The sequence below is a fragment of the Tachypleus tridentatus genome, chromosome 9 (assembly GCF_004210375.1).
Source record: "Tachypleus tridentatus isolate NWPU-2018 chromosome 9, ASM421037v1, whole genome shotgun sequence".
In the NCBI taxonomy this organism is placed as follows: Eukaryota; Metazoa; Arthropoda; class Merostomata; order Xiphosura; family Limulidae; genus Tachypleus; species Tachypleus tridentatus.
In genome coordinates this window covers 152,993,551-153,015,244 of record NC_134833.1, presented here as the reverse complement: position 1 = coordinate 153,015,244, position 21,694 = coordinate 152,993,551, and the positions used below count along the sequence as shown (strand labels likewise).

The following is a 21,694-nucleotide window of genomic DNA, read 5'->3' as shown; positions in this document are numbered from 1 at the left end:
TGAAAAGAAAAACAAAATTTAATACATTTTTTTGACTGATAATTCTTCACTTGTACACTTAATGACAGATCATAAATCAATTCATCACCGGAAAACAAATTAAAAGATCGAATTATTGTGAAATGAAACACCTGGAGAAGTGATAATGAAAATGTTAACTTGTAGTACACACACTTGTGATCGTTAAAAATTAAACAGGATTTCATGGAATTCATTCTTTTGATTTAAGCCCTCAATCACAGGTGTTAAAATCCACCATATCTTTGTATTTTTCAAACTGAATTTGGTAAAAACTTTCTAAAATCAAAACAATTAATAAATTAGCCAACCACTATTCTTATAACTTAGAGCTATTTGGGTAACATTTCCAGCTGTGTTGTTTGAGTATTTAACTTGTGTAACAATTGAATACCTTGGGTTTTAACCTAGGGCTACTTATCGAGTTGCATGGGTTTTTCAGTTTGGGTTACATGGTAAGTTTAAGCTTGGATAAACTTTATTAAAAACAGGGTAAGAGATCACACAGGCATGTATCTTAACACCCCCAAAGGTTGGACGGTATTCTATGTAGCTTTGGAAAATATGACTTACAAAACAGCACACTGTATCTTAACTACTTTAAGAAGAGACAAAATCAACAATGTTTTTCCCTCTCTAGGGCTTTCGGAATATTTACAGTTCACAGAAAGGGCTGACCTGAGGAGATGGTGAAAGAATCTACGAGCAAGATGTCCTACTTGGTCACGATATTCCAGAATTATGACTTCTGAAAGTGGTTCATTTGGACCATAAAAACTCCCAAGAGCTGCTTCTAGTTGAACTACAGAAAATTGAATAAATGTAAATCAACAATACGTTTCCTACTACCCAAAAATAACAAACGTTTAGTCAGGATATTGTCACACATCTCACGTGTATTTTATACATTATTACGGAGATCTATTAAAAAAACGTTATATTAATGGGAACAACTAAAAATGCCCGGTAAAAATCCCAACATCAACATTACTATGTAAAGTGACTTTATTCTTATGATATTAATATAAAAACATGCTTTACATTTTTTGTTGGTACAAAATGACCCAATATCTCCAGAAGACAAAGAAGGACAGGCGATCTTCTTCTCTGTATGTATACATAGAGCATATTATAAACAGTATCATTGGACAATATTTACCGTAGTATAAACTCCACACATCTCCTAACAATTGGGACTTGGTTTGAAATGGTACACAGCAGTACAGTGTACTGGCATCATTTTTTCATATTGAAGGGGAAAGGTGACAAAACCTGAATGTGTGAATTTTCCCCTTTAAACAAATCTTTTGTTCACAAGAAAACCAAAAGGATATCAAACTAGAAGTGGTACAAATGAATATGTGATTCATCAGTGTAGCATGAGGGGTGAATAGAGACCATCAATGGTCACCTTGTTTTAAGAAAACCAAAAGGATATCAAACTAGAAGTGGTACAAATGAATATGTGATTCATCAGTGTAGCATGAGGGGTGAATAGAGACCATCAATGGTCACCTTGTTTTAAGAAAACCAAAAGGATATCAAACTAGAAGTGGTACAAATGAATATGTGATTCATCAGTGTAGCATGAGGTGTGAATAAAGACCATCAATGGTCACCTTGTTTAAAGAAAACCAAAAGGATATCAAACTAGAAGTGGTACAAATGAATATGTGATTCATCAGTGTAGCATGAGGTGTGAATAGAGACCATCAATGGTCACCTTGTTTTAACACCCATAAGACTTGACCACCATCAGTTAGCATGGTTATGACCTCATTTTGACTTACAAGACTCAACTGGGCAGTGGCAGATGAGAGCCAGCCTGGGTGGTTGTAATACTGAGTTCAGAGACCACTTGGGACTGAGAAACAGGTAACCAAAAGCCAAACTGACTGGTATGCAGGTTTGGACTATACATTTGTTAAAATGAAATAAGTCACAAGGTAGACACATGAAGTAATTGATTGCACAGCGCCTTCTCAGCCAAGACAAAACATATGCATGCACGTGAATCTCGGGTATAAGTTGTTTTGGTCTGACATGCTCAGTTGAGGTGATGTTACCAGTCTGAGTGTGTGTGTGTGTTTTTATCTTCTACTGTGCTTTGATTTTATTGTGGCCAGAAGTGTATATCCTTTTTACTGTGTCTTCAGAAAACACTCCAACATAAAAATGAAACCAATTACAAGTTTCTTCTGATATTCTATAAATAAAAAAGCTAGAATACGTGAGGAACCAACCCAAGAACAGGAATTAATAGTGTTAGTGACAGTTTCTGTTCTTGGTCCATTTGGTGTCCACAAGCTACCTGACAACAACTGGCCTAGCAACTGGACTGCCAACAACAAAAAAAAAAGATTTTTGCAGGAAATACAGTTGGTTGAATACTAGAAATAATAAAATTAGTAGTACACCTTGCCATAAAACTGGAACGTTTATAGTGGAAATGAAGGCAGGAATGAATGTTTTTTAAAGAATGGGTCAACAATGAAAAAACTTGTTTTTGTTAAAGTCAACAGAAAGAACTCTGACTTTGTGGAACCAAACGTTTCAATTACAAAGAAACTGTGGTAAAATTGATGGCTGAAGCTGAAAAAGAGACCATTGAAAATGTTTATGTGAAAGGTTTATCTCATGAAAAGATGATTAATACATGAATGTTTCACACAGAATATAAGGTAGCAAAAGAAAAGCTATTATTTCATAATTTTGATTCTGAATTACAAAAACTAAATGGATCTGACCTGAACCAAATCCTTCACTCAGTGTCACGTGTATTAACATCATAAATCATGTAAGTGGTGAAATAAAAAAACAACAACTAATTAACATACTTACTATATCTACATTAATAGTGTAGAATTGAACCTGTATCCCAGATAATGGAATGAACTCACTGGTAAATGTATTTCTGGACTTGACTGAACTTGAAAACCTTGCTGCAAAAAGTAATTTTCCGATTCTTTACTTGGTTGTCTTTAGTCTTACAGAATGAATGAAGACTACCTGAAAAGCTATTTGAGAGACATGTGAAGATCCAACCATGATGTTATGGATTAAAAGTGGAATAAAGAAACTTGTGAAAGATAAAGTTCTTTTTTAACTGTGTGGTGCTGTACTAATCACAGATTAGAACTTTTGGGCCAGTATCACTGTAAAATCAGTCTCAGGGATCAACAGATTTAAAGAGTTTATTGATAAACTTTATGTCTTCTATCTGATGTCACCTGAAAATAACAGTGAAAGTGTGTGTGGGAGCTTGCTAGAGATTCAACTTTTGAAAACTGTCTAAATATTAAGCACTCGATGGATGGTATCTAGTTTCCAGTCAGTTTCAGCAATCTGAGAACGCTATGAAGTGCCAGTGCAACATTTGTGAAGAAGTGAAGCATGATTTAACAAGAGACATAAAAGAGAAATGTATTTGAAAGCTTACAGTGAAAAATTACAACTACAAAATTTCTATTGATTTAGGATTGATGTGTGATGCTTTCCAAGAATTATCAAATTCGGTTTGGACTTACAAGAGTGTGATACTGACTTGTACAAGGCAGGTCAAAAGATAAAAGCTCTTGTTCAAACATTTAAAGGACGGATGATTCCAAACCTATATTATAAAAATACTGCCAAAAATCTTAATTTCCTGGCAGTTTCACTCCACAACAGATTGTAAAAACAATTAATCTGGAAACTTTTCACAGAACTGTGAAAAAAACTGATTAAAAATAGGTTACTTGATAGTGAAGATGGAGATAACACAGTGTGCAAGAGTGCTGGATAAAATCTCTGGCCTAAAAATATTGATGCTCATTTAACATTTGGCGAGATGGAGCTCAGAAAATTATAAGTGAGATTTCAGCTAAGTGTAAGATACAATATGCAGATTTCTTCAGTATTTCACTGAAAAAAAGGTTCCAGAAAACTTATATTTGGAACACACCCTGTTCCCGTTTCTTCCAGTGAATGTGAACCAAGGTTTCTGGAGATTAATTTCATTGTCACCCCAACCACAGCTATGTTGATGACAAAAACCATTTTTGTTGGCCCATCCCTTCCATGCTTTGACCCAAGATAATGCTAAAAGTTATGGTTGCTCCAAAAATGTCACTTAGCAGTAGACACCATAAGCAAGGAATGAAGTTGGAATACTGCATTGGATGAGAAAATAAATATAGAATTTTCTATGAAAAAAGAGAGGTCATTCAATACATTTTCATCTCTTAATTTCTTATACACATTAGTACCAGCACCTGCTAAAGATGATGGATCGCACTGTCCACAGAAAAATGTAAGGCATGTTTTTCTTTTAACATTATAAAAATAAAGCAATTGTGCACAAGGATGTGTTGGTGTCATGATTTCTACTGAAAGTAGGTACATGTTTTGTTAGTCTAACATAATTAACTGAAAATAATGTTCATAATTTTTAAACCCTTTTAACTTATAGTGATGTTTAGTTAAAAAAAGAATTAATCTTGAAATAAAACAGAATTTTCAAAATTCTAATTTAATTGTAAAAAGCAGTTCTAGGTAAACTAAATATTCCATATTTTAATTAAATGGTTTCTATAGCAATCAATTAATAATACAATTCAAACATATTTTCCATACCTTCACACAAGCTAAACATCTCAGACACAACACACCTTCTATGTCTTGACACAAGTTCCCATAGTAACCAGTTAACAATACAATTTAAACATCTCACACACAACACACCTTCCCTGTCTTGACACAAGTTCCCATAGTAACCAGTTAACAATACAATTTAAACATCTCACACACAACATACCTTCCCTGTCTTGACACAAGTTCCCATAATAACCAGTTAACAATACAATTTAAACATCTCACACACAACATACCTTCTATGTCTTGACACAAGTTCCCATAATAACCAGTTAACAATACAATTTAAACATCTCACACACAACATACCTTCCCTGTCTTGACACAAGTTCCCATAGTAACCAGTTAACAATACAATTTAAACATCTCACACACAACATACCTTCCCTGTCTTGACACAAGTTCCCATAGTAACTAGTTAACAATACAATTTAAACATCTCACACACAACACACCTTCCCTGTCTTGACACAAGTTCCCATAATAACCAGTTAACAATACAATTTAAACATCTCAGACACAACATACCTTCCCTGTCTTGACACAAGTTCCCATAGTAACCAGTTAACAATACAATTTAAACATCTCACACACAACATACCTTCTATGTCTTGACACAAGTTCCCGTAATAACCAGTTAACAATACAATTTAAACATCTCACACACAACATACCTTCCCTGTCTTGACACAAGTTCCCATAGTAACCAGTCAACAATACAATTTAAACATCTCACACACAACATACCTTCCTTGTCTTGACACAAGTTCCCATAGTAACCAGTTAACAATACAATTTAAACATCTCACACACAACATACCTTCTATGTCTTGACACAAGTTCCCGTAATAACCAGTTAACAATACAATTTAAACATCTCACACACAACATACCTTCCCTGTCTTGACACAAGTTCCCATAGTAACCAGTCAACAATACAATTTAAACATCTCAGACACAACATACCTTCCCTGTCTTGACACAAGTTCCCATAATAACCAGTTAACAATACAAGCTAAACATCTCACACACAACATACCTTCCCTGTCTTGACACAAGTTCCCATAGTAACCAGTTAACAATACAAGCTAAACATCTCACACACAACACACCTTCTATGTCTTGACACAAGTTCCCATAGTAACCAGTTAACAATACAATTTAAACATCTCACACACAACATACCTTCCCTGTCTTGACACAAGTTCCCATAATAACCAGTTAACAATACAAGCTAAACATCTCAAACACAACATACCTTCCCTGTCTTGACACAAGTTCCCATAATAACCAGTTAACAATACAAGCTAAACATCTCAAACACAACATACCTTCCCTGTCTTGACACAAGTTCCCATAGTAACCAGTTAACAATACAAGCTAAACATCTCACACACAACATACCTTCCCTGTCTTGACACAAGTTCCCATAGTAACCAGTTAACAATACAATTTAAACATCTCACACACAACATACCTTCCCTGTCTTGACACAAGTTCCCATAGTAACCAGTTAACAATACAATTTAAACATCTCACACACAACATACCTTCTATGTCTTGACACAAGTTCCCATATAAACCAGTTAACAATACAATTTAAACATCTCACAAACAACACACCTTCCCTGTCTTGACACAAGTTCCCATAGTAACCAGTTAACAATACAATTTAAACATCTCACAAACAACACACCTTCCCTGTCTTGACACAAGTTCCCATAGTAACCAGTTAACAATACAATTTAAACATCTCACAAACAACACACCTTCTATGTCTTGACACAAGTTCCCATAGTAACCAGTTAACAATACAATTTAAACATCTCACACACAACATACCTTCCCTGTCTTGACACAAGTTCCCATAGTAACCAGTTAACAATACAATTTAAACATCTCACACACAACATACCTTCCCTGTCTTGACACAAGTTCCCATAGTAACCAGTTAACAATACAAGCTAAACATCTCAGACACAACATACCTTCCCTGTCTTGACACAAGTTCCCATAGTAACCAGTTAACAATACAAGCTAAACATCTCACACACAACACACCTTCTATGTCTTGACACAAGTTCCCATAGTAACCAGTTAACAATACAATTTAAATATCTCACACACAACACACCTTCCTTGTCTTGACACAAGTTCCCATAGTAACCAGTTAACAATACAATTTAAACATCTCACACACAACATACCTTCTATGTCTTGACACAAGTTCCCATAGTAACCAGTTAACAATACAATTTAAACATCTCACACACAACATACCTTCCCTGTCTTGACACAAGTTCCATAGTAACCAGTTAACAATACAAGCTAAACATCTCACACACAACATATACCTTCCTGTCTTGACACAAGTTCCCATAGTAACCAGTTAACAATACAATTTAAACATCTCACACAATAACATACCTTCTATGTCTTGACACAAGTTCCCATAGTAACCAGTTAACAATACAAGCTAAACATCTCAGACAATAACATACCTTCCCTGTCTTGACACAAGTTCCCATAGTAACCAGTTAACAATACAAAGCTAAACATCTCACACACAACACACCTTCTATGTCTTGACACAAGTTCCCATAGTAACCAGTTAACAATACAATTTAAATATCCCACACACAACACACCTTCTATGTCTTGACACATGTTCCCATCGTAACCAGTTAACAATACAATTTAAACATCTCACACACAACACACCTTCCTTGTCTTGACACAAGTTCCCATAGTAACCAGTTAACAATACAAGCTAAACATCTCAGACACAACATACCTTCCCTGTCTTGACACAAGTTCCCATAGTAACCAGTTAACAATACAATTTAAATATCTCACACACAACACACCTTCTATGTCTTGACACAAGTTCCCATAGTAACCAGTTAACAATACAATTTAAATATCTCACACACAACACACCTTCCTTGTCTTGACACAAGTTCCCATAGTAACCAGTTAACAATACAATTTAAACATCTCACACACAACATACCTTCCCTGTCTTGACACAAGTTCCCATAGTAACCAGTTAACAATACAAGCTAAACATCTCACACACAACATACCTTCCCTGTCTTGACACAAGTTCCCATAGTAACCAGTTAACAATACAATTTAAACATCTCACACACAACATACCTTCTATGTCTTGACACAAGTTCCCATAGTAACCAGTTAACAATACAATTTAAACATCTCACACACAACACACCTTCCTTGTCTTGACACAAGTTCCCATAGTAACCAGTTAACAATATAATTTAAACATCTCACACACAACATACCTTCTATGTCTTGACACAAGTTCCCATAGTAACCAGTTAACAATACAAGCTAAACATCTCAGACACAACATACCTTCCCTGTCTTGACACAAGTTCCCATAGTAACCAGTTAACAATACAAGCTAAACATCTCAGACACAACATACCTTCCCTGTCTTGACACAAGTTCCCATAGTAACCAGTTAACAATACAAGCTAAACATCTCAGACACAACATACCTTCCCTGTCTTGACACAAGTTCCCATAGTAACCAGTTAACAATACAATTTAAATATCTCACACACAACACACCTTCTATGTCTTGACACATGTTCCCATAGTAACCAGTTAACAATACAATTTAAACATCTCACACACAACACACCTTCCTTGTCTTGACACAAGTTCCCATAGTAACCAGTTAACAATACAAGCTAAACATCTCAAACACAACATACCTTCCCTGTCTTGACACAAGTTCCCATAGTAACCAGTTAACAATACAATTTAAACATCTCACACACAACATACCTTCCCTGTCTTGACACAAGTTCCCATAGTAACCAGTTAACAATACAATTTAAACATCTCACACACAACACACCTTCCTTGTCTTGACACAAGTTCCCATAGTAACCAGTTAACAATACAAGCTAAACATCTCAAACACAACATACCTTCTATGTCTTGACACAAGTTCCCATAGTAACCAGTTAACAATACAATTTAAACATCTCACACACAACATACCTTCCCTGTCTTGACACAAGTTCCCATAGTAACCAGTTAACAATACAATTTAAACATCTCACACACAACATACCTTCCCTGTCTTGACACAAGTTCCCATAGTAACCAGTTAACAATACAATTTAAACATCTCACACACAACATACCTTCCCTGTCTTGACACAAGTTCCCATAGTAACCAGTTAACAATACAATTTAAACATCTCACACACAACATACCTTCCCTGTCTTGACACAAGTTCCCATAGTAACCAGTTAACAATACAATTTAAACATCTCACACACAACATACCTTCCCTGTCTTGACACAAGTTCCCATAGTAACCAGTTAACAATACAATTTAAACATCTCACACACAACATACCTTCTATGTCTTGTCACAAGTTCCCATAGTAACCAGTTAACAATACAATTTAAACATCTCACAAACAACATACCTTCTATGTCTTGACACAAGTTCCCATAGTAACCAGTTAACAATACAATTTAAACATCTCACACACAACATACCTTCCTGTCTTGACACAAGTTCCCATAGTAAACAGTTAACAATACAATTTAAACATCTCACACACAACATACCTTCCCTGTCTTGACACAAGTTCCCATAGTAACCAGTTAACAATACAATTTAAACATCTCACACACAACATACCTTCCCTGTCTTGACACAAGTTCCCATAGTAACCAGTTAACAATACAATTTATACATCTCACACACAACATACCTTCCTTGTCTTGACACAAGTTCCCATAGTAACCAGTGAACAATACAATTTAAACATCTCACACACAACATACCTTCCCTGTCTTGATTCAAAGGTTTTCGTAGCAACCAGTTGCAAATGCAGTTCAAACATTTCAGGCACAATTCCCCTTGTCTGTTCCAGTCTAAGCTCAATAACAGACAAACAGCCTGTAGGGAATAGTTATAACGGTTAAAAAACCAAAGATTTCATAATAAATTTATAAATAACCCCATTATTTGTTGGAAACCAGTAACAAAACATCTGGTGGTCTAGAAACAAAACAGATCATATTTTACCAATCTTTTGTTTCTTGCTAACAAATCTTAGGAAGGATAGTAAGTCATCAGTCTTTTAAGAACTTTATTGAATATTTATCTGTTAACAAAAGAAATGTAATATAATGCAAGTTTTAACCCTTTGACCTTAGGTATCCTTTACTATGCATGACAGAAGGTTCTATGTCCAAAATTTTATTAAACTACTATTTGTTTATGTTATACCAATTAATATAACATAAAATCTTAACAAATAATCCACATTTTGATAACAAATTTTAGTTCCTAATTCTACAAGGAAATATTTTTAAAAGTCCTGAATTTCCCCTACTATGACACATACATGTAACATAGTTATCTTGTCTTCTCTACTTTTAATCACCACCCCTTGAAAAAGTAATTAAATTACTTATATTGGTCATACTGACAAAACCCGTGTTGAGAGAGTTGATTAATTAATGGATGAATGGTAATAGTTCTTAAAGATGGAAATGATTTCACTACCCTTAAAGTAACGCTTGAAGTTAGTACGGGCAGTTAAATAAAATAAAAGCACATAGGGAATGTTTATATTTGGACTATAATTTCATTTATTGTTATTACAGAAAAAATTACTTTTTCTATTGTGTAATTTTTTTCAGAACAGGAAACATTGCTTAAGTTGATTCTAATAGTTGCATCATAAATGTATTAGTCTATGAAAGACGAATCACGTGATTTATAAACAATTCATAACGTATGAGATTTTACATCTTGAACACAGAACTAAAAGTGAACCAAGTCATTTGTATCTTACTAGTTGGCCAACTTATGATGTAAGATGCATTATCTAATTGAACTCAAATCTATCTTGGTTCTGCACCAATGCCCTAACAATGATATTTGGTCATGGTCAGTTACAGAAAGACCAAACCAAACAAGGTGTCATGAGAAGAGCAGCAGTTTGTTTATGTTATCAGTAAGAAGTCCACTAGGTAATAAATCTGCCCAAGAGCTCACCGGCCAGTCAGCAAAGTCTAGCTCTGCCAAACCATGTTGTCATAACAAGTTTGTTTTTCATCTTTGTAAACTGTTACTTGTATATAATACTGAACTTGAAAACTTGTTCACATAATTGAATGTTTTATGGCAATAATAATACATTACAAATTTATAATAATTTGTAATAGTAGTATAAGTGTTTTATTTCTTGTTCTTCATGCTTACTCTTTATGAATACTTTTAAAAGCAATTAAACTGTAAATATCAGGATATTTTTAGGTTAGTTAAGATTAAGTTCAGTAAAATAAATAAAAATGTTTAAAGAGGCATGCATGGAAGCTGCTTGCACTAATTGTAATAGCTCATGGGTAATGTAATTCAATAGCATACCTTGAGCTACAAATTCCTTGAGTGATTTACAACTTACAAGTGCACAGACAGTAGTTAGTCATGGTTCAAAGGGCAATAAAACAATAATATTTAATTATAAATAAATGTATATTGTTACAAACTTAGAGCTAATTAAGATATACAAATGTGTTTTATTTTAAAGTGCAAAGTCATTATGGAAAGAGAAAAAGGGTAATTTAGATTTTTATTTTGGTGGTTACAAGGTCGGTCAGATTTACCAATCCCGTTTTGAGTTAGGTTAGAAAAACTAACATGTAAACTGTCAAGTTCTACTGAAAAAAAAACAAAAACATTTGATATGTATTAGGAGATCACAGAGATTACACAAAAAAAGTTTTGAAATTAGGAAAAGTTTTTTTAATTTTAACATGAAAATTACTTTGCACATGGACTATTCAAAACAAATACTCAATATATTTATGGGCAGATCTTTATTTTATTTTATTAGAAATACACCACAAAAATTTGTCACAGTTTGTGAAGATATACACAGTATGTTGAGAATTTGAAGCATCAATCTAAAAAGACTTTAAAGGAGTATACAAAGAGGTCATGTAGTCAGTCATATAGATTGACCCCACATTGACAGAGTTAATAATAAACAGATATTAGATAAATTATTTTCATGAGCAATAATACTAGGAGACTTGCAGCTCTGTAATGTAATTACTATCAACTTTATTTAAGTAATCTTACAAATAAGTTTTTACTGTGAGAATTAAAAACAAAATTATTTAAAAGTTAAAAAGGTATTAGTTCTGAGGTAATGGAAAAGAAATGTTATGATTAATTTAGATAACCTTTTAAACATTGAGTGAATGTATGACTAAAGCTGTCAAGGTACTGGTGATATTAAGCTAGATTAAATAAACTATTCCATATGTCTATGTAAGATTACCCAAGGAGCAAGATTCTGTAAAGAAATAAATCCTTCAGTAGGCGTGAAGAATAAAGTAACAAAAAACAATAATAACAAACGATAAATCACACACATGGAATATACACCTATAAATATTTCACTTGATAATGACATATTAACTGACAGTATCAGGGTACAGGCACTAACAAAACTAAATGACAAGTCATTACTTAAAAGCCTAATTGTGTAAATGTGCAAAGTTCTTTGCTAATATAAGACACAATTAGAAATGAAACCACAGCAAAATGACTGAAATCAATAGCACGTAAATATGACTTCAGGTCATGATGACTAGCTGCTGGATAATCTTGAATACCAGGTCTTTCCAAAGTCAAAACAAGTTAGTTTTGACTATCATATGGTCAGACATATGACCAGAGATAATATTAACACATTAAACAAAGAGGAAAAGTGTAATAGTAATAATTAATAAGAAAGGAAGGTTTTATATGTTCAAAAACAGCTGGAATGGGAAGAGAAGGCACTAATGAATATATAATAGACTAAAAGAAGAACTTAAAATGTTTGAGGTCTATAAACAAGAGACAAACATAACTTTCAAAGACAGAAAGAAAGGAACGTTCACGATTAGTGAAACTTCAACGATGCAGGTATTATAAATAACAAAAACTAGCTTGATAAAAAACAATACACATTAAATAGTAAATAGTATGGAAAAGAAAGTAAATTGTTACTAAATTAAATTATGTTAAAGACAGTGTATAAACCTTACATACGCAGAAGAAAGGGTTAACCCTTAAACAGCAGGAATGTCGTAGGCAGCAGCATCAAGTGGCAATGTCTGCCATTTAAGGGTTAACTAGTACTGGAAGAAACACTTTAAAACTGGAACAGCCTACCACTGAAGATTTAAAGAAATTAATAACTGTGTGCATGTTAGGGTGTTTATGATCTCAGTCTTGAATCTTTACTTCATATAAACTATCTTCAATTGCTGATTTGTGTAAATGCTTCATAATGCGTATCTCTAATTTTAAAATAAATACTGTTCATAGGATGATACTGTTTCATTATAACTCCCACAACATCTTAAAGATAATTAAATTTCAGAATAATGAGAAATAATTAATTTTATTCATAAATAACACTGTGTAACACAAATTTTGTTCCTGGATACTATGTGTTGTTTCTTAATTGCTTATGTTATAAAAGTACAGAAAATGGCCATTATTCCCTTCAAATTTTGATTTTATGACCTGGATAATGAAATTTAGAAATTAACCTATTTTATATGTAAAACAGGCAAATTTGCACATTTTCATTTACATAAGGCCTGAATAAAACAACATATGGATCAAGATTTACATGTATTTATAATAAAGTTATACAAAAATATTTAGAAGTGAGTAGTTATGTGAGATTTACGACTGTAACATAAATCACTTTCACATATCAACCCCCAAATATAGTCTCCCATCATGTTTTCGTTATATGCTACCAGATCAAAAGCAAAGTTTCAAAAGAAAAATAGGTCTTTTCCATTTACTTTAGGCATAAGCAATTGGGAAATAACACTTTGCCTATGAACAAGAAAAACTAAAAATTTTATTACATGGTATTATTTAAACCTTCTCCTAAGACCATTAGATTATTGCAAATGTGTTTTAACCACCAAAAGATATATTATTCATCATCTACTAAAGTTCTTATTTATTGTTATTTAATCAGTTAATACACTTAACATATCCTACAATTAGTTATTATATATGATTTAATTAAGATTATATATAATTTAGTAGTTATTATGTATTTATTCATTACTGATACAATATATTATAAATACTGAATGTACTTCTAGCAATCTTTACCTCATCCACTTGTTTACACTTCAAATACTGTGTAATGAGCTCAAATGGTGTCAACTTCCCCACATTTAAAACTCCCAAAGGAAATTTAATAATTGTTAGCGGTCCCCTGAAATAAGAACAATACACAAAATAAAACAATTTGTGTCATACATGTCTCCTAAGTGACAAATCAACCAGTTACAAGTGGATTATAAATCAACCTGAGCAATATATTTTAAAAAATATTCCATTTTTATTAAACTGGACTCAATGCAATGAACAATAAGGACTCGCTGCATGGTAATGTTTAATAAAAGTGTCATGTCTTATAAAAATTCATGCACCACATGACTGAAAGAAATGATAATGTTTCAACTAAAGCTGTGTCTGTTCTACCTCAGATGGTCTAATGGACACTGGTCACAAGCAAAAGGTCATGACTGTACCAACGTAAGCTGTGGCTGTTCTGGCTCATGTAATCTAATGGATACTGATAATGAGGGAAAAGTCATGCCTGTTTCAACTAAATTTTGGGTGTTGTGGCTCAGATAGTCTAATGTACATTGTTAAAGAGGAAATAGCCATGTCTTATTCTGCTAAACCTTCAGACTTTGTAGCACAAATGATCCAGTGGACACTAGTAATGAGCAACAGGCAATGTTTAAATAAAAGTCCATGTTTGTCTCAATTAAAGCTTTGAAAGACTATTTGAAAATAAGATGGCAAAAGTATTTATTTACTATCTCTCAGGAAACATCATTTTATATAGATACACAAATGTATGTTACATGAATCATTTCAACATACTTTTCAAATAATGCCACTACAGCAGTGATGGCTGATTTGGTTGGCTTACTGGCTTCAACTCCACTCCAGGACTGCCATGCCAGAAACGTTAAGTTAATCTTCTGCCTAAAAACATTGTGTAATAAATATAGAAAAAAAAAGATAGTTAATGAAATTACATCAACATCGTAGTAGTAAAAGCAACACAATGGAACTGATTTATCAGTTCTGAATTTATTACCTTGATCGGACGATTGAAATATAAAAATACCTAAAAACTCTGACCAAAATAATGAAAGTTACCTGAAGAAGTTTGACATTTCTATGACTTTACTTGACTCTGCCTCTTCTCCAACAAATTCTAGATTCACACAGGACAAAGCTGCATCAAAACACTGGAACAAAAATATCAGACTATTACAAGTTAAAATAATATATCCTATACCACCATTTCTCAAAGTGAGGATGCCCACCAGGGGGCGCAAATGATCTCTGTGGAGCTCAAGCAACTGGGGTTTAATCAATGATGCAAAAATGAGCATTTAAATGTACTTTTTATCAACAAAATAGTAACTAATTACTGCGATACATTTGGTAATTAACCGTGTATTATATCTCTTCACCTAACTCACTTTTTCAGTTTTTTTTGTTTTTTTTAAAGGTGTGGATGAAAACGTGTGGAAATAGTGTACTACACAATAACTCAATATAAACTACTTTTTATCTTAAAAACTTTCTACTGTCACTTATTAAGCAAGGGAATTTATGAATTTTAGACTGCAACAACTCTGTCACGAAACTTGTTCTCAAGTCTTAAAAAACAAGTATATTTTTTTTATTTAAAAACCAGTTGGCTTATTTGCTTTAAATAAAATATTACAAATTCTTAAATTTAGAAAACAATATCATTTAATTAGTTCTTTTGGAATTTATCCTTTTGTTAACCAACAAAATTATACTAAATTTCAAGCATTTGACATTGGTGTATCAATCTTCTATTTTTTTTTAAAGATTTTAACTGAATGAAAAATTAGTCAAATAATCACTAATTAATATAGTATGCTGATGTGTACCCTAATCTCCTTGAGAAGATCTGAAAATTTCACATAGCTTGAAAACATTACTTTAACATAAAAATGTGTCCTTTAACTTTTAGACATGGGTAGTTCTTTAATCCTTTTGCAACAGGCTTGGTATAATATACATAAGTTCATATTTAGTACTGACTGCATGTATTTTTTTTTACAGAAAAAATCAAATTTTATTTATGAAGTATTTTTACTAAATATTTATTTGTGATAATATTAAGTCTCACTATCAGTTGCAGTGGGAAGTCATTTGTTGTTATGATTAAAAAATAAATCTATTCTTCATCCCAAAAATCTTAAATGTGATTTGTGTAATCTCTAAAACATCATAAATACATTTCAAATGTATGTCTTCAGTAAGATTTAATATTTTGTTTGTTATTTTCTCCACCCTAGCTACATGGGGGCTGTCAATTTGACCAACCTTGTAACCACCATAAATAAATAAAAGGAAATAATTAAAATGATGCATTCTTTTTGTTCTAGAATGACTACTGATTACAATACAAAAAATAAATATTTAGTCTAAATAGCTAAAGTCTTATAATATTATATATTTTTATTATTTTGATCTTCTGGTTGTGCCTAGCTAACATTACATAATTTGCATTGACACAGAGCACATGCACTCATGTTACCATATCTAATAATATAAAACTGACTTTAGACATTACAAAGTGACTGTTTTGGCTGTGTTTTAGAGGACTAGAAATATTTTACAATATACAATGACATTTCAATTATTATATAATAGATATATATATATATATACAAATTATTACTATTTAGAAATAAGTTATTAAACTTATTTTTCTTTAAACCTAGAACATTAAATAAAGAAGTAAAGCAAACAATTATCTCTTCCAGCTATGATCTTTAAACTCAGTTGCTGTTTGATGCAGGATGCTAAGCCTTTTAAAATTTTGCATGTGAAAGATATCAAACAAAATATATTTTTAGGTTTTATAAACACAGTTGAATAACCAAAAAATCATAAATAACTATACTGATACCACAGAATTCCACTGTAATTTATTAAGCTTAGTAACTAAACTGTATTTAAGTTTTAAAAAAAAGTATGAAACTTTTTTAACCTACCTCCTTGAAATCTTGCTTTGAAAGAACAAGGAGGTCTTCTAACACATTAATATGACTGAGGAAACTAAAGGTATATTATAAGCTGTCGATTGTTTATTCATATGTCATATATTGAAGGAAGTGTATATTAGGAACCATTTCCAAAATAGAAAGAGATGAATTGGACCACTGTGTTTGATTCGGTTTATAAGCCGTATCTGAGCATAAAAAAAGATACGAGGTTCTTATTTTATATTCTAGCTTGTCAATATCGGTTATTTGAGTTTCCAATTCATACAAAACTATAGACCTAGTATTTTGACATCACAAACAACTAATTTTAACTAGTGCTGCATTTAACCTACCACATGACTCACAAAAATTGATATGTGTTCTTTAAATATTTACTTTTAAATTAAGAAATTAACTATTGTATAATACTAAATTTTGAATTATAATCTATAAATAGATACCAAACTTACTGACATACATTTATAATAGTAGTTTAATAAATTTTTTAATGCAAGACAACAAATGCAATGAAATGGCCTTTAACCTATGCCTGTCCTGATAGGATTAAACACTTTTCTGTGCAAGTTTCTGTGTCACATTCAAAACTTAAGTGAATAGCTTTATTATCAATGTATATGAATGAAATCAACATTATATTGTATAATGTGATTTGAAAATGTATGCAACTTTCAAGTTTTTTATTTCAAAACAAGTGTTTAGAAACTACCTAAACTTTCAGATATATTATCACATGACCTACTCTAGAAATTTTCTAATTTGGCACTCCTTATTCTCAATAATATAATGCCAGCATGCAAATGTACATCTATATAATAAGATATTTAATTAACCTATTGATACATATATTTCAAAGTTCACTGCATGAATACAAATGAAATATATATTTCATTTTGTCCACCTCCAACAAGTGCCATGCCAACCTCCAAAAGATTTGTTTGAGCTTTATAGCCTACATACAGTGGTTACTTATGCACGTATACAGTCATTAGAAAGAGCTAACTTGATACTACAATTATTTTGAAACTCACATGAGGTTTTCATCACCTGCTACATGTACTACCCGTTGTATTGTTAGCTGACTTGATTGACTGTAGCTCATACAGTTGGTTTCTTAGAGATACAGTTAAATTTTATTTTGGTCATATTTTTATATTTTAGTTAATTATGTATTAGTCCTGTTTCAAAATGTACATTTAAAAGGTCTGAACATTTTTCAAGTATAAATCATATTTTGTATCAGTTCTCAAGGCTTACGATATTACACTGTGTACAAACATTTCCCATAGGGTTGCACAACTCTGCTGCAGAGAACTGTTGGCTTGTGTCAATATGAATAATAACTGATAAAGTAAAAGAACTTAAAATAAAACATTAAAAAAATAACTTCATGTAAAAAGGAAAAGACCCAAAATTATAAATACAAGCAAAACAGCATCCTTCAAGATATTCCACAAAATATTTAAATCTATGTACTTTTTTTATTTCCCAATTTTAATTATTTCACTGTATTGTAGATAAATCATAAACATTCACATTAAATACCTTTTGATATTCATTTAGGAGGTTCTAGGGGTTATATACAAATGAAATATGAACTGTAAGATAAAGTATTTTGACATCTAAATTAAAACTCACATTGCACTCCTAACTGTTCATAGTTTGAGTGCAAATAAGTACTATAAATATATAATATATTTTTATTAAAAATACTTAAATAAAATAATGACATTTTAATGTATAAAATGCTTATCTTTAACAAAATATTACCAGCTTTTACAAGGATATCTCAGTTACCATATGTATTGTTGCTTAAATATTCTTCCTAATGAAGGTGATGTACAATGTATCACCCTCCACTGGGAAAGACATACAGTTATTCATTGACATTTGTTTGTCCATTTTGTTGATTTTTAGACAACCAATATACCTGGAGGGTTTGTGACTTGGACAGTGTTTCTTTCATTCACCGTTATCAATCTGATGAAATGAAACAGGTATTAAACCAGGTAGTTTGTCCAATACAAAGCTGTATCCTGGTCTGTTTACCTAACAACAAGAGTGATCTTACGTTCAGTAACTAAAACAAACTAATGAATATAAATCAACATTTCTTTAAATCATACCTGAAGTTGTCCCAATTCACCTGCTACTAAAGCTAAGGTTCCACTAGGATGCCACGATATTTGTTGAACTGCCTAAGAAAAGTAAGAACAAAATACTGTAAATACATTTCCAGAAGTAGATAGCACAGAACCACATAACACAGAACTTGATAACATGAAAATAGATATCACAGAACTAGAAAACTATTAAAACACCTCAGTGTCTCTTTTCAACTGTGTCAACAAATACAATTTCAGATTATAAAGCAGCTAATTTTTGAATATGAAACAAGTCTAGTACACATCAAATATATAGATTTTTGGTGAGTAATTATATGCATATGGTTCTGATGTGGGCTGCTGGTTAAGTGTGCTTTATTCACAATTTCAAGGTTGCCAGATTGAATACCCATAACCAAACATGCTCATTTTATATGATCAGCAACTGGGCAAGCTACCTAGGTGTAAAAGCTCTTAGCTTAAAAACAAATACCAGCCAGCCTCAAACTAGTTGGTACAAAAGTCATGAAGGAAAAAAACAAGCAATATATGCATATAACATTTCCAATCATATGTTTGTTTTGTTTTGGATTTCACGCAAAGCTACACGAGGTCTATTTGAGCTAGCTGTCCCTAATTTAGCAGGGACTAGAGGGAAGTTAACTAGTCAAAACCATCCACTGCCAACTATTGGACTACTCTTTTACCAATGAAGAGTGGGATTGACCATCACATTATAATGCCCCCATGGCTGAAAGGGTGAGTACGTTTGGTGCAACCGGGATTTTAACTCGCAGCCCTCAGATTACGAGCCAAACACCTTAACTCACCGGGCCATGCTGGGCACAAGCCATAAGTTTTCTGTGAAGTTATTAAAATATATTTGGTACTATATTTACTTATGTAACTAATAAATTGTGCTATTTTCTATGATAAATGGGTGATAATAGTTCAAATAATGCCTCTAATGGTATCCAGTGATGATGTAATACTAACTTCTTATCACAGTAAGCAAAATAATAAAAATTCACATTGCTTTAAAATATACATTTTATAACACAAAACTTATATCAGGCACTAAAACAGAATATACCTAAACTACAATAACTTAACTAGCTTTCTAACTGAGCTATAAAGAGGTTAAAGTAGTTTTATAACTGGTTGAAGCAAAGAACTACTTCTGTTAACTAAAGTGAGAATTCTAAATGATGGCTATCTAAGGTTTGTACACAAAAGGCAGTGCTCTGTTGCTTATAAACATGTTCACTAGCCTTGAAATGACTATTAACAAAGAGCATGAAAACATAGATAAGGATAATTTAATAAATCTAAAGTGTTTAAGGTTCAAGTTTCTGATTTTTCCTTCTAATTGTCTGTACTTTGCTTTCCTAAAGGCACATTAAGGGAGATATAACATCTTTTGAGGGAGGATTCAGAGTACAGATACATCATGTGACAGAGAAGTGAAGACTGACTTTTTTGAGATTAATGAAGTAAAAGTTAAATAATGTAAAAATATGAATTCTAAACTGTTTTGATGTCAAGTTTACTGACATAATGTGACAACAAATTTGTATAACTAAATGTTGAACAAAACAGAAGAAGGTTGTTACGAGTACTTTGAACTTCTCGTAAAGAGACAAGTGGAAGCTCTCTCTGCAGCTGTATAAAAGCCTAATAATAAAATATAGAAATATTAAAACTATTATCAAGAAACATAGTGTTTGTTTTATACAAGACAGACAGACATCTCTGAAAATATTCAAAACTCTGTCCTTAAAATTCTGACTCTTAAACTCACATAATCATGTGTTTATTATGTTATAACTCTGAGATATCAGGGATATATTAAAAACCTCATCCTTACAACCTAATATTTTAAAAAACACACATGCTTAGGATGTTGGATTAGGTGCCGTTAAATAATACAGTCCAACAAGTTAAACTAGTGTGTCTAGAGGATAAATGATTAACAGTTTTATGATTTCTGAAGAGTCATAAAAAGATACTTACAAAGTTTAATGTTGTTATCCTTGTTAAGTGTCGATAAGCATCATATATAACCTGTAAAACAAATACTATAACTCAGTACCTGAGAGTGAATTTTCTCAGTCAAACCTTACCATTGAACTACTAGCTATACGTCAGTACATTTTATCTGTAATACATTAGCTACATTTCAACATCATTTTTTACTATAATACATTAGTTACAGATAAGACTCTCCAATAACCTGTGATAACAACTTAATTATACAATCAGATATAGAGAGGACTCTATAACAACTTGGTTACACAATCAGATATAGAGAGGATTCTCCATGACCCATAATAACAACTTGGTTACACAATCAGATACAGAGAGGATTCTCCATAACTCCTGATAACTTTATTACACAATCAGATATAGAGAGAACTCTCCAATAACCCGTGATAACAACTTGGTTACACAATCAGATACAGAGAGGATTCTCCATAACCTGTAATAACAACTTGGTTACACAATCAGATACAGAGAGGATTCTCCATAACGTGTGATAACAACTTGGTTACACAATCAGATACAGAGAGGATTCTCCATAACGTGTGATAACAACTTGGTTACACAATCAGATACAGAGAGGATTCTCCATAACGTGTGATAACAACTTGGTTACACAATCAGATACAGAGAGGATTCTCCATAACTCCTGATAACTTTATTACACAATCAGATATAGAGAGAACTCTCCAATAACCCGTGATAAGAACTTGGTTACACAATCAGATACAGAGAGGAT

At 32.3% G+C, this 21,694-nt stretch overlaps 2 protein-coding genes across 3 annotated transcripts in view; one reads left to right on the top strand and one right to left on the bottom strand.

Annotated features, from left to right (window-relative positions):
• The window catches only part of LOC143227279 (uncharacterized), an 87,917-nt gene that overhangs the window by 22,771 nt on the left and 43,452 nt on the right, over window positions 1-21,694 (top strand). The window lies entirely within an intron of this gene.
• The window catches only part of LOC143226939 (WD repeat-containing and planar cell polarity effector protein fritz homolog), a 50,309-nt gene continuing 29,093 nt past the window's right edge, over window positions 479-21,694 (bottom strand). Inside the window, exons 10-16 of the mRNA XM_076458496.1 lie at window positions 20,929-20,979; window positions 18,937-19,008; window positions 14,919-15,010; window positions 14,637-14,741; window positions 13,851-13,956; window positions 9,488-9,602; window positions 479-820 (exon numbers count right to left, since the gene is read on the bottom strand). Of these exons, the coding sequence (XP_076314611.1) occupies window positions 588-820; window positions 9,488-9,602; window positions 13,851-13,956; window positions 14,637-14,741; window positions 14,919-15,010; window positions 18,937-19,008; window positions 20,929-20,979 (774 nt within the window). The 3' untranslated portion in view covers window positions 479-587. The remainder of the gene's footprint in view (window positions 821-9,487; window positions 9,603-13,850; window positions 13,957-14,636; window positions 14,742-14,918; window positions 15,011-18,936; window positions 19,009-20,928; window positions 20,980-21,694) is intronic.